The 14,329-nt window shown below is 35.7% G+C and overlaps 1 protein-coding gene across 2 annotated transcripts in view; it reads left to right on the top strand.

Moving 5' to 3' along the window:
• The window catches only part of LOC126198888 (integrator complex subunit 3), an 80,393-nt gene that overhangs the window by 12,922 nt on the left and 53,142 nt on the right, over positions 1-14,329 (top strand). Inside the window, exons 5-7 of one of the 2 annotated variants that reach the window (XM_049935497.1) lie at positions 1,198-1,429; positions 2,337-2,416; positions 12,325-12,574. In XM_049935497.1, coding sequence (XP_049791454.1) covers positions 1,198-1,429; positions 2,337-2,416; positions 12,325-12,574 — 562 coding nt within the window. The remainder of the gene's footprint in view (positions 1-1,197; positions 1,430-2,336; positions 2,417-12,324; positions 12,575-14,329) is intronic. The other variant, XM_049935498.1, reaches the window with a different exon arrangement.

A 14,329-nucleotide genomic window follows, 5' to 3' on the forward strand; every position in this document is an offset into this window, starting at 1 on the left:
ATATACAAGTACATTTTCTCTGCTTGTTTGGGGTTTAATGTGGGACATATGTTCTCAAGCAAAGACCTTTAACAGACTATACAAAATAAACATTTGGAAATTCCGGCAAATCCAAAATACAATTTTAAAAAATCTCATTCACTAACCACACAAATTATCTAAGTTATATAGATCCCAGGAGCAAAAATATCTGAAATATCTGTTAGTAGCTTGAAAAGTAACAATTTCCAAAATGGATGAACATCTGTTCTCACAGCATATAGATAAATTATGTTCTTTGGTATCTGTGTTCTCCTGTAAACATTAAGCTAACTGTAAACCAGTAGCTACTTAGTAGAACAGAAGAAACATCACTTTTTTCCGCTCATGGCCACTGCTCTCCAGCTAATTCAGTTATGTTCATTTATAGCATATGTAAGCACACACAATACAGTAGTTCCATAGTAGTCAGTTCCTAGTGTAGTATACAATAATTTCTGACATATAGAGATGTTCTGGGAAGATTTCAAAAATCTTATCAATCAACCTACTTGGTTGCAGGATTTGTCCATTAGCAACTGAAAAATACCACATTTTTTAGACAAATGTTTAATAAAGAAACTTGAATAATAGAATAAGAAGAAAATATGTAAATAAGAGGAAATGGGAAAGAGGTTTCTTGCTCAGAGTCCAAATAAGGCATACATTAAAACTGAAAGTTTGATACATGAGGAATCATGTTGATAATGATTTTATTATCGGTTCTATTTTCAATGGGGCAGTAGACAGGCGAAGTAGGACACAGGGACAAAATTCACAAATAACATTTAACCAGTTTGAGCTGTAGTTATTGAGGACAGTTGGTTCCTCTTTTGTATTTAGATATTTGTTTCTGGTGTTGCTTTCAAAGTTATCATCATTCATTTTGTAATATATGTATGTTTTTTACTTTAGTTTCTTGTCTTTCGTTAAATGGTTTTCATTTCATTTATACCTGTATGCCACAAAAATGGAGAAACAGGAGTGCAAGGCTGGTGAATGAGGTTTATTATTGAGGTTATTGATTAAAAATCCTAAAAATTAATAGAACTGTAAATACCACAAATTATTTTTGTTCCATTCTTTATTGGTGATACCTAAATTAGCAAGTTCTGTTTTTAAGGCAAGGAGAAGAATACAGTGGCTCGTTGGACTTATCTTCATAAAATTTTGTTTCAGTACCTGGCAACACCTGAATCACAGTCTTTACGCTGTGACCTAATCCGATTTATTGTTGGTGTTATTCATCCGACAAATGAATTACTGTGTTCTGATATCATACCACGATGGGCTGTCATTGGTTGGCTACTTACAACATGCACATCTGTTGTGACTGCTTCGAATACGAAATTGGCATTATTCTATGACTGGTTGTTCTTTGATTCGGACAAGGACAATATAATGAATATAGGTATGTCTGTTTCAGTGTGTGACCAAAATTAGATAAGCTGTGAATAACTGATGTGTGGCTGAACATCTGTATATATTTCACTCTGTCCACATGCTTCTTTTTGTGACATTCATTTCTGAATTATATTACTTGTCAAATAACATGGTTATTTTTTAATTTGTATTTATTTTTGTTCTAGTAGTTGTTCAGTATTTAACGTTTTTTCTCCTTGAATAATTTTACAAAACTGATATACTGATCATAGAGATACCACAATTATGTGTTAGTGTTCTATTCAAGAGCTAGATGATCTGTTTTGGAATCCAATCCACTGAACCATTCTAGAGCTTGGCTCTTTCAGCCAAGTCGCAACAACTTAGGAGTGTGGCAGAGGAGGGCGGGCGGGGGGGCTTTCAATTAACACACAAACTTTTTTTGGTTAGTTCATTTTTTTAATGTGTTGATTGTCATGACTGCGATAGAGAGCACTAAAAGGGTTTCCTGTTTGTCATGTCACTTTGTGTTCATGTTTCGATGTGTGTTTCCGTTAAGTGTTTGTGTTCCTTCTTAATCTTTTGCATTTTTTGTGGTTTATATTGGTGTATTTGTTTGCATTTGTTGTTGTTTAGGTGACATGATTGATGCTATTGTGAATATTTTCTGTATCTGTACATAATTGATCAAGTTACTTGTCAGAGTGTCTTAATACCCATTATTCACTGCTGCTTGGAGCCTGTTACTGTATTAGATGTATTTCATCATGTATCGCTGATTTGCTATCCATTTGTGCTCATCTGTGAACAGTTATTTGATGAGCATAATGTACAGGTGATTTTTGCAGTTAATGCTGTATTCCTAATCATTTAATTCTTATAATGTTGTTTGATTACATCTGTAGTTCTTTAATCTGTTGTTTTTTTTTCTGCAGAACCAGCAATTTTGGTAATGAACAACTCAATGCGGTCCCATCCAGCTGTAACTGCAACTCTACTTGACTTCCTGTGTAGGGTGAGTTCTTTGTAACATCTCTTCTTCGAATTAAATCATAATATTCCATGTTGTACATTTCCTTTTTTAAGGATGGATATGTACTTCTAGATAATAAATCCACAGTTTAGAGGATAAAAGACTTGACTTGATTAATAGTAGTGTAACACAATCTACAGTGCATCTCTCTGAGGTATGAAGGGGAAGGAACTGCTGAATGAAGTGTCAATATTAATGTGAAGACAATGAAAAGAAGGATAAGTGTTTAATTGCAGTAACTTAAGGAGGTCTTCCACAATACAGAACAGAAGCTGAAAGTAATAATTTAAAGAAAAGCTAAAAATTCATGCTCCAGATTGGTAAATAATAACTCATTATATTAGACAGAGAGAGAGAAAAGTGATGTAAGTCGGAGGAAAAAAGAGCAAAAAATGCAACATGCTAAGTTAAATAAAAAAATAACAAAACTAAAAAAGGAAGGCCAGGAACAAATGTGGATGCCAAATGTGAGGTGTGTTTTAGGAGGGGATACAAGTTAAGTGAAACTTGTAATCATCTTACGACAGAAATGCATTTGGTCACTTAAGAGGAAAGGGCAATTCCATGTCAAATCAACAAGTGCTACAACCTGACCTTCTCAGATATTTCTTAAATTAAGTATGCATATATTACTCATAAATCATGAAACAAATTAATTTTTTCACATTTTTCTGACGAAAAGTTACTGAGTAATGGACCTTCAAAACCCGAAAAAATGACAAATTTTTGACTCGCGGAACAATGTTGTTTTCTTTACAACTCGTGTTCTAATTAAGCTAGAACAATAAAATTTACTTCATTAGAAAGCTCTTTTAAAGAGCTTTTATATGATACCAAACACCATTAGTTTAATATATATACACAAACGGTTAAAAAACACATCATTGTTGAATTTACTGAATTTTGAAAAACTGTATTTTTAAAATTCTCAAAAAATATATGTGAAAGATACACTTTACATCTACATATTCTGAAAGTTACAACTTGGGATGAGCATGGGATCACTATCAAAAGCAATTTTACGTTAAGGGTGGTGCTTTAAAAATTTGTAAAAACTAATTTATTTTAGATATTAGGCCTACTTCTCACCAGCTGTATGTTGTTGTAAAATGTGGAAATTAAAAATAATTATAATTGATAAAAGAACATATGTTTTATGCTTGTGTAATTAATGAATACAAAATGAAAACTTTTTAAAAAAATCACAGAAAGATGAATACCTGAGATTAGACCTAAATTCAGTTAGTAATTACTATTATTTACAAATAGGCGTCCTATTAGTGCACTTCTTCATACTTTGAACTAATCAGTCTATTGCACATCAACATTTCTGCACTGGATAACTTATATGTTCGCCCTGTAGCAGTTTTAGGGTTCACGATTGCCACTATTTCCCTACTGCTTATGGAAAGAATGTCTGGATGACTTGGAAATGTAAAAGATGGTGACGGTCCATGTGGATGTAAGAAACTAACTGTGCTTTCATCCTTCCCCTGATTTTTTTTTTTTCAAGTACACAGGTTAACCACTAGTTTCCATTATAATCACAAGCAACATATCCTTTTATGTCCTTGAACAGTATTGTATCACTCTCAGAAACTGTCGCCAGTTCAATTTTACTATCATCAGAGTTTGAATACACTTTTGTAATTATTTTGTCCTTGCTAAAAGCAATAAAAGTGTGAAGTTTTTGATTCCCTACAATTTTGCAGCATTTCTCAAATCTCTCCTTAAGTTTCATTTCTTCATTTTTGTGATCTTCTTTAGTAGCATACTTGAAGTTCATTCCTTCTATGTTATCCTTGAAAAACATATAAAGTTGTTTTGGTGTTATTATTTGATCAATGTATGGCTGTTGCAGACTTGCTCTAGCTGCAAGTCGTTTAACTGTTCCACCAACACCATCACTAGCTCCCTTCCCATGCGAGGCGGCTGAAAACTGCCATTCAGCTTCAGTCTGGAAATCATCTTCATGATGGCACAGGTTGATAAAGTTCTTCCTATTTTTATGCTCCATCAGAGAAATAATATATATTTTTTGGTTTTCTACCGAATTTAACAGTCAGGAAGTCCATCAAGTACGATTGGAACAAATGCACAGCAACAGTCTCATGTCTTAGGCATTCTGATATGATTACAAGACTTGTGTGCTCGAGTTTGTTCCCATCCTTGTAATAATCAACAATGGGATGAATCGTTGCTTGCATGTTTGTCCAGTGATATCCTTGAACTTCATCCTGGATGACAAAGGAGTAATTCTCAGAAAAGTCACAGATCGCTAAGACCTCGCCTTCTTTAAGTTCATTTCTCAGTCTCTTTTCGAAGGTTGATTGTTGACTAGCAACAAATGAATGTCGAGTAAGCGATTTTAATTTATCACAAAAAAAAAAAATCAGTAAAATTGTCATATGATTTTATGATTGTTTCTAGAGATGTGTGATCAACAGAAACCCATTTCTGATAAGTTATATTATCAATATCATTAGTATTCAACATATCTTGTAAATATGTCTTAAATGTTTCTGGGCCAGGGCAGAATTTACATTCACCAAAATGACAAGCAGGTAATGACGGATTACATACAACTCTTGCAATGCAGTCTTTGTAAGTTTTTATTGGATTATCTTCATCCTTTGTCAGCTGAGGAATGTTACATCCAGTCAGCTTGAGTTTGAAGTTTTAGTGGGTAGTACACACACACACACACACACACACACACACACACACACTCTCTATGTGTACCACTAAAAACACAATTTTTGGGACGTAGGTCTGCAAACTTCGAAAATCCAATGTAGAGCTCTGGATGATTGTCTTTAAAGTTCATGAAAATTTCTTTCAAATTACTTCAAACTAGCCGTTTTTGTACTTGCAGTTTTTCTCCATTATCTCTCACAAGCACAAAATCTTTTATCCCAGGCATTGCCCTGCTTATCTCATCAGAACAATAAAAGTTTTTAACAAAATCAGCAGTTGTTCGATCACGAGTCTTGCCAGGTTTTGGGTTTGGTGAAGACATAATTCCCTTGGCCTTCACCAAATCTTTTGTTCTTCGAGCCATGTAATTTGTTACGTTAAATTCATCTTGAAGCTTCTTAACACTCCAGCTTTTAGGTAAAATGGTAAGAATTTCCATCTGTTTACTTCGAGATGTACATGTACCAAATTTATCTTTTAGCTGACTGATCATCTCAGATTCTGCATAATCATGTACCTCTTCTTCTTTTTCAGAAGGAAGCAATAATACCTTTGTTTGAATTGTTGAAGTTAATTTAATTAGTTTTTCCTTAGGATATTTTGCTTCACACAGTTGTTTCTTCTTAATTGGCGATTCACCAACGAACTGCAAAGAAGCATTCAACCTTTCTAAGGCCACACTTGCTGCAATGTCTTGTACGTCACTATCACATAAAACCTTTTCACTTTGTTGTTTCACCACAGAATACAGTAGATCATCGTCATTTTCTGTGCTAGACGTATAACAAATTTCTACTCGTGCAATTTTTTTACGGCGGTTGTTACACACTTTTTGATTTAAAGTTAAGAAAGGTTTTCTTGCTATCATCCATTGTGAAACAGGCCGTAAGTTTTTCTTGTGGTTATTGTGGCCCTTTTCATTAAATGGATTATAGCACAAAGCTGAAATTTTAGGCATTTTATATTTCTCAAGTGAAGAAACTAATTTAAAAAATTGTTTTTGAAGTTGAATGCCCCAGCTTTTTATATTCAATACTACACAGTATTATTTCTCTATTCTTTCACTTCCTGTAGAAAAAATAATTCATTACGTTAATAGTATGCAAACATTAACTGGTTGTAGGCATACAAACTTACAGACTCTTGTGAGGTTTGTACAAAAGTACCTTTACGCTAGATTCAAAACACATTTCAGAGTTAATCACATAATTTCACTACAGCTGCCTCACAACAAAAGAATGTGTGGGTCACTTTTAACAATAGGTGAAAATTGCTGACAATATTAACCAGAGATAAAATACTGAATAGATTGCAGATAGTAACAGCAAAGAATCATTTTATATATAATCTTTAAAATGAGAGATAGCTTCTTTTTTCCCGTGGTTTTACAGCTATTAATAAATAGTTAGCACTTAAGTTTAATAAGCAGTTATTCATTTCAAAAGTACAATTTGTGGACCATGTAACAAAATCTAACACTGTAAAATTTTCGTGTGTAGCAAAATAATAGAAATTCACCTATCTGACTGTGATTTTGGAGAATCGTGGTAAACATAAAATTGCTTTTGATAGTGATCCCATGCTCATCCCAAGTTGAAACTTTCAGAATATGTAGATGTAAAATGTATCTTTCACATATCTTTTTTTGAGAATTTTAAAAATACAGTTTTTCAAAATTCGATAAATTCGACAATGTTGTTTTTATAAACAATGTGTATTTATATATTAAACTAATGATGTTTCGTATCATATAAAAGCTCTTTAAAAGAGCTTTCCAATGAAGTAAATTTTATTGTTCTAGCTTAATTAGAACATGAGTTATAAAGAAAACAACATTGTTCCGCGAGTCAAAAATTTGTCATTTTTTCAATTTTTGAAAGTCCATTACTTGGTAACTTTTCATCAGAAAAATGTGGAAAAATTAATTTGTGGTATTATTTGTGAGTACTATAGGCATACTTAATTTCATTTAAATCCAAGAGGGTAAGGTTGGAAACGATGGTTTCATTTGTTGATTTGACGGGAATGACCCGAAAAGAACACTGGTAACAAATAAACATAATGTGTTTTAATTCTCTATCTTGCTTTCCCTTTCAGAGCAAAATACCACAAGGGGGAAGATCACTAAATTATTGAACTCTTATATTTGTCAACAAATTTAATTATATTTATGATGGGAAGAGAGAGAGAGAGCCCTCCTCACACCACAACAGATGGAACATGTCAGCGTGCCTTATACAGGCTGTCGGTGTGATCTTAGAGCGCCAAAGTGACGGCCTAGATGTTATATTGCGAGTACATCATTTTGGGTGTGTAAAACAGCTGCCACTCAAGTTAACTGCCATAAGTAATGTTGTTCGATAGTCACCATTTACTATTACAGTTGTCAACTATTGACGGAAGGGCCACAGAAATCTGTCACTTGCCAATTTAGTGCTAGAGAAAAACTGGTGAGGAGCTGAACCATCAACCAGGATCATCACCACACTTTAGGATATAGAAGCCATGATACCATCTGTTTATCTCCACTCTACGCACCTTTCCACGCACAGAGATTAGTGTGGTGCAGGAACACTCCAATTGGATACCCGAAACATGAAGAACTGTCACATGAACTGATGAGTTATGTTACACATTGTTGTGTATCAGTGGTGGGGGTACATATTGAAAAATACCCTAGATAATGTATTCTGCTTGCCAAGAGAATATTGTTGAGCAAATGGTGCTAGTATTATTTTGGACGTTTACAGGGACTGAAATGGGCTACTCATATGTCTGCCATAGTCTTGCACCAGTGAATGATAGAAGACCCTACTACCTGATCATCAACATTTGCTTGTTCACCTACAGCATTCTACAGCTGACATATACTTTCTGCAAGAAATGCATTATCCTATTGCACCCAAGTTGTTTTATAGTGGTTTGAGTGTGTTGTATTACTCTCCACCACACGTTACCTCTGAGCATATCTAAGATGCCACTGAGGCAGACAGGCACAGCTCTTACCCAGCTCAGGCAGTCTTCATGAGTTGTGGGTGGTGATTACATATTCACATATCAGGATGTCTGTGTATCGTTTCACTGTCTTGTGAAGTTTGAGAGGCACCATTTGTTGTTGCTGTAATCAGGACAAAAAAGGGTTATATACACTACTAGGTAGATTTGTTTAATGCATCCTCAGAGTCTTTCATGGCAGCATAACTGGATAAAATCTTCTCGGTTTTCAAGCTTTGTCAATTCCCATAAAATTCTCAAGCTTTCGATGGCTAGCTCCAGCTTCGTCAATAGGAGTAAAACTACTGACTGCCAGGGCTGGCTCTATTTCCCACTTATATACCTATGATTATGGCTGCTGGCACCAATCGGAGGGGGCTGAAACGACGAGTGTTGGAAGGCAAGTTGAGCAGCTCCAGCCTGCCACGGGACCGAGTGATGTCAGGTGGTGCAAAGGGCCAGCGCCACATTTGAAACTGCCGCTCCTGCCTCCCTGCAAGCGTAAGCATCCACTGTTGCTTCCTTTCGAAAACTCAAGAATTTTATTTGAATTGATGCAGCTTGAAAACCAAGAAGATTTTATCCTGTGTTTAGTGAAGTTACTTATGAATATATACAGGTTATTCTTTTGATGAAAGCTTAATTCACTGTGTGAGTGGTACAGTAGTAGAATGTTGACTTAGTAATTATGGGCCACATTTTTGTCCAGTTTTATTTTTTCCCCCAACTTCATTTCTCAATATGTTACATAACTCAGTGGCCTTATAACAATGGTAAATCCTGTCTTTTCTTTTTCAAAATTAATCTGATCTTGCTGCCTGTGGATCAGTGAAGCATATTTCTTAATAACTGCCCTATACAGTTGTCACCAAATTTTTGTCATCAGAGATCCAATAAAACTCTCAAGATTTAAAGAACAAATAATTATAAATAAGAGTATGCACTGAAAATTGACAAAGGTTAGTTCAGTTTAACAGGAGATAGGTTAGGAATATCTCTCATGTCATGTAAGATTAAGCTTGGGAGAATTTGCCAGCACACCACTTTTTACTTATTGTGAGCCTCCAGACATTGACTGACAAGATCTTCTCTGTGTGTATCATAATTGTCATGCTGTAAGACAAAATTGATATATTCATTCTTGTGTAAATTGTCTAATATAGTGATCTTTGATATCATCCTTATTTCTCTGGCCTTAGTCAGTCACAGACCCATGAAGAAGTGAAAGTACGTCTACGCCTTCTGCAAGAGTGATATCACATTATACAAACACCTATCCACTTGGGTACCATGCCATTTCAGTGATATTATATGGGTGGCGACACCGCACTGTTTTTTGTCAGCCCACTGCACATAGAAGACACAACTTGTGTGCAGACTGTTGTATCTCGTCTTATGCACATGTGGGTCCTCAATTGGTTGATGGGAGCATAGAGCATAATGCATTGTTAACATAAACACAGACAGTTATCTTTTATTCTAAGTACTTGTAACGTTAAGAAAAGAATGAATAGGTATCTTTCTGGTAGCAGTTGACTATAAATGTTCCTTGTGAAGACATATGCACAAGTTCTGAATTATCAGTCAGACTTCATGTTATAAATGATAATTGCAGAAGTCTGTAAGCCCTGGTCAACAAGTACATGAGGACAATGAATAGCACGTACAAGAAGAAGCCACAAGTGAGCACAGGAGAAGCCATTTTTATTACTTAAATATATTTGCCACTGGGCCTCGGAGTGGTTGGTCCCTTGCAGATTATTGGCGACAGTGTTGATGTAGCACCCCTTTTGCCACAGTGGTGCTTTTAGGAAGCACAGTGGCGACTAGCATCGCACATATTTCAAAATGCAGTCAACCGGCGGTGGTCGATATCACACAGACAAGTTGGATTTACACATCTAATAAGTCAAATTCTCATTCACCCATGATTACGGTACATATTTTCATCTCTAGTTTGTAAGTGTTAGGCTTATGCTGACCTGACATGCAAAACCAACTTAATGAAAGTGTATGTGAACTATTCTTGCAGGTACTGCTTGGCAATAACATCCACAACATGTACTATTGGTGTGAAATGTTCAACTGCTTCCTTGAATAATTACTCAAATCTGTCAGTCTGTAATAGTGAGTGTTGCCAGGAACTGACCTCAACTGTCATTTTGCAAAGTATTCATAATTCTTTCTCAAATGCCACACATAGAGCCTTGTCTAGCATGGGCATGGATAGCAGCAGGCCGTCAACATAGACACCCCCCCCCCCCCAACCTTTCCCATGCCACTTCTATATGCCAGTCAAAAAGTTAATAATCAGAGTGTAATATCTGAGATGTACATTTTGCTTGCTACACAACACTCTCCACCCTTCACCCCATCTCAGTCAGTTCCAAGTGCAAGACCTTAATAACCCTCTCCCACTTCTCTTCCTGCCTCCCCTTCCTATGCAGACACTAACCAGTTACCTTTTGTCCATCTCTTGCCAGTCTTCCTAGGCATCTGTCTCTCTGCATATTTTGTTTGTACTTGATTTCCTTCTCACTTCCTTCAACATTACTTTCTTCTTCAGTCTCTCTTCTTGCCTCTCTTACTGCCTTTCATCATTTTTATAGACGACCGTCTTTCCATCAGTCTTGCATACCATTCCTCTCTCATCTCCCCCTACTAGGGCCCTTTGTTTTAAGTAAATTTATGTATTTTTCATGTGATGGTCCATTTAAAGGTAGGAAGCCTTACACTTTTGAGAATAGATTAGTTTGGTTTCTATTTGATTATTTGATATCTTTGCCTTTTGACATAGCTATGTTGTAAATGTTACTGAAATGTTGCAGGTCACTGCCACCTATATAACAACTCTGAAAGAAAATGTCTGCATTTTGTGTCTCTTTAGTTGATATCCGTCCACATTTGGCTTGTTACTTGTGTTATTTTTACAATGTGTTTGGTTGTACATTCTATGTCCATACCTGATACAGGGTTAATTTATTAATGTAATAATTAATTGAATTTCTTCCATGTGCTAGATTTTCAAGCACATTTTTCTCTTGTAGTATATAACAAACAACTTATTCAGTGAACAGAATGCAAATACATATTATTGTTAAAAGGTGCTGTGTTTGATGAATAGTGTGCGCGACAAAAATTTAAAAAAGATGAAAATAAAGAAATGTTGTCCTAATGTAAAATGCTGAAAAAAATTACTTTGTTACAAAAAAGTATTTTTTAGAACTTTGTTTTTCTTTCAATCCATGGAAAATATTAAAGCAATACATTCATAGTTAGATAAATATAGAAAAGGCATCTATATAGGACAGTCATATGAAAACAACGCAGATGGATAAAAGTAAGTAAACTGTTCATTATTTTTATAAAGTAATAACCATAACTGTTAATATATTTAACCCACTGTGTTAAAAGACAGTGCCTTCATGGAAAAATGTTTGTGGTTGCCTACACAATCACAGTTTTACCCAGACTTGCATCTCTTCATCCTGAACAAATTGATGGCAATGTTTTTCTTCAGGGCTTCAAAATATGCGGAAATCACACGGGGAGAGAGATTGGGACTGTATGAAGAATGTGTAATGGCTTTCCAGCGAACCTTCTGTAGTGTACTCGAAACAATATTGGCAACATGTAGGCCCACCAACATGTTTTGTTGGGAAGTTCTTACACATTCTCCATACAGCCCCAATCTCTCACCATGCAATTTCCATATTTTTGGAGCACTGAAGAAAGACATTCATGGTCGTCAACTTGCTTTGGATGAAGAGGTGCAAACCTGGGTAGAGTTGTGGTTCCATAGGCAACCGCAAATATTATTTCATGAACCATTCACCGTCTTGTCTCACAGTGGGCTAAATGTGTTAACAATTGTATTGATTACTTTAGAAATAATAAATAGTTTACTCGCTTTGTTTTTCAATCTCTCTCATTTTCATTTGACTGCCCCTTATACTTACCACTTGACAAGAAGCATTCAGATGAACTGCAGATGACCACAATGCTAGCTTAACACCTTTTAGGTAGGGTTTTCTACTTAAACCTTTAATAGTTGTCAGATGACTGAATCACAAATTCTGAAGGCTAGCATTTTTGTCATCTGTTCTTGTCTCGTCATCTACCTCTTTGCCTTTATTTTGAAGTTAATTTTCTTTGTTTGTGAAATATAATTTTACTAAATATTCTGTGATTACTTACAGATTGTGCCCAACTTTTATCCTGCACTGGCAGAGAAAGTGCGTGCTGGCATCTATGCATCCCTCCGTCAGATCCTAGATAAACGAGTACTGCCATCATTGTTTCCCTTGTTTGATAACCCCAAACTGGATGGAGAGCTGCGTGCTATGGTCCACGATGTCTTCAGGGAGTTCTGCCTGCCACCTTCTTCAGAAGGTATTGGCTCAGAACGTTCCTTGTACTCTGTCTCTAGGCGTGCATGGATACAGCCAGGCAAGTGGTATATCTGCTGTCTGAGATGCTCGCGTTGACAACCGAGAAGGCTTCGGGCTTCAGAATTATGCTTTTAATTTATTTATTACAATCCAGACTGCTGTCAAATGATGCCTACAGTCTGCTGCAGGTTTTGTGTTTTATTATGTGTGTTTTGTTGGGTCATTTTCAGAAGATGAAAGTGTATGAATTTTGAAAATGCTATGCCAGTGTTGTGTTAGCCATGTTGAATTAGGAAATGTTATTAGTGGCGTTTGGGCATGGGTTCCTTCTCTTCTTCAATAGAATACACAATGAAAGTGTAGAGGGTGGGTGTGGGGAAACTTTTTTCGTTCATATACAATTCAGTTTGAGAAACACTAGTCTTATTGAAAAGAATATTAACTATGTATATATATAATGGTGTTGTGTATATTATAAAATACATCATTTTGACCTGTGCTGCAGTTTTAAAATTTGTTATTATTTTTAGCCCCAGTAATATTTCAAACTGTACTAGAAAAATTAAATGTGAACATTTTCAATAAATTACAATGGAAATTCTGGGTCCAATATAAACAGTGCAGTGACTGACAATAACCACTCACTGTATTGAAGAGGTGCCAAGCAACGGACAGGCACACAAGCAAGGAGTTGGATTTGTAGCTTTTGGCCCAGCTCTCCTACAAGATATGCAGTTGTGAAGTTTGGAAAGTAGGAAAGCTCTGTTAGCAGAAGTAAAGTTGTGAGGATAAGTCGTGACTCATGTCTGGAGAGGACAGTTAGTAAAAGCAAGGATCTGGGTTTGAGTACTGCTCTGGCACAGACTTTCAATCTGCCAGGAAGTTCAAACTGGTATGTTAACAGTGTGGAGAAAGCTAGTGTATCATTGTTTAATGTGGCTGTCTCCATGCTAGTGCTACAGTAAATAGTTCTATAATTGCTGTTTTTGACGTTAGGGGGAACACTGAGAAGAAAAGAGTGCATTTAGTGGTATGTTTCAAGAAAGTGGTGAATTGGTAACACTCTTATATTCGTTATCCTATCCAGTTTCCCACATCTGTTTCATACCTACGTGCACTGCCTAGTTTATTTCACTGTTCTTTTCTGAGTATTGATCTTGTACTAATTTTTCCTCTGATTTTATTATTTTGAGATATCCACATTTTTTTCCATTAAGTTCCATCCCACACACTTCTGTTTCTTTCCAATGGTGTAACTGCAGCTAGGATCTGCTCTTGACTGCTCCTCAGCACAGGTCCTATGTTGTTCAGACTCCGTTTCTTCTGGTATAGTTGTTAAAGATTGTTTTCTTCACCTTCTGTACTTGCATTAAGTTCAGTGCCATACTGTTTCCATCACTTAACCAACAGATTATCACACACATTTTCTTTTCTCCAAATCCATCAGTATTTCTGTTATTTGTTTAGAGACATAAAACAATACTTCTTTCATCTTGATACAGTTTGCCTCAGCAGATTTAAATTCACATTTTTGAAATACAACAACACACACACATTACAAATCTTTTCTATACGTGGCTCCAATCTTTCTTGGCCCTTACTTCTCTTGCCAACATATTATGTAACCTTATGTTTTCCATTAAGCTGTCATAGTTGATTTTTTTTTTTTCCCCCTAACTCACTTGGTGAGTGAAATGGCACAATGGTAAGACACAGAAGTTATTCAGGAAGGCAGTGACTTATTATCTGACTATCCAGATATAGGTATACAGAGATCTCCATAAACTGCTTAAGGCAAATACCAGGATGGTTT

Source organism: Schistocerca nitens, chromosome 8 (genome assembly GCF_023898315.1).
Source record: "Schistocerca nitens isolate TAMUIC-IGC-003100 chromosome 8, iqSchNite1.1, whole genome shotgun sequence".
Classification (NCBI taxonomy): domain Eukaryota; kingdom Metazoa; phylum Arthropoda; class Insecta; order Orthoptera; family Acrididae; genus Schistocerca; species Schistocerca nitens.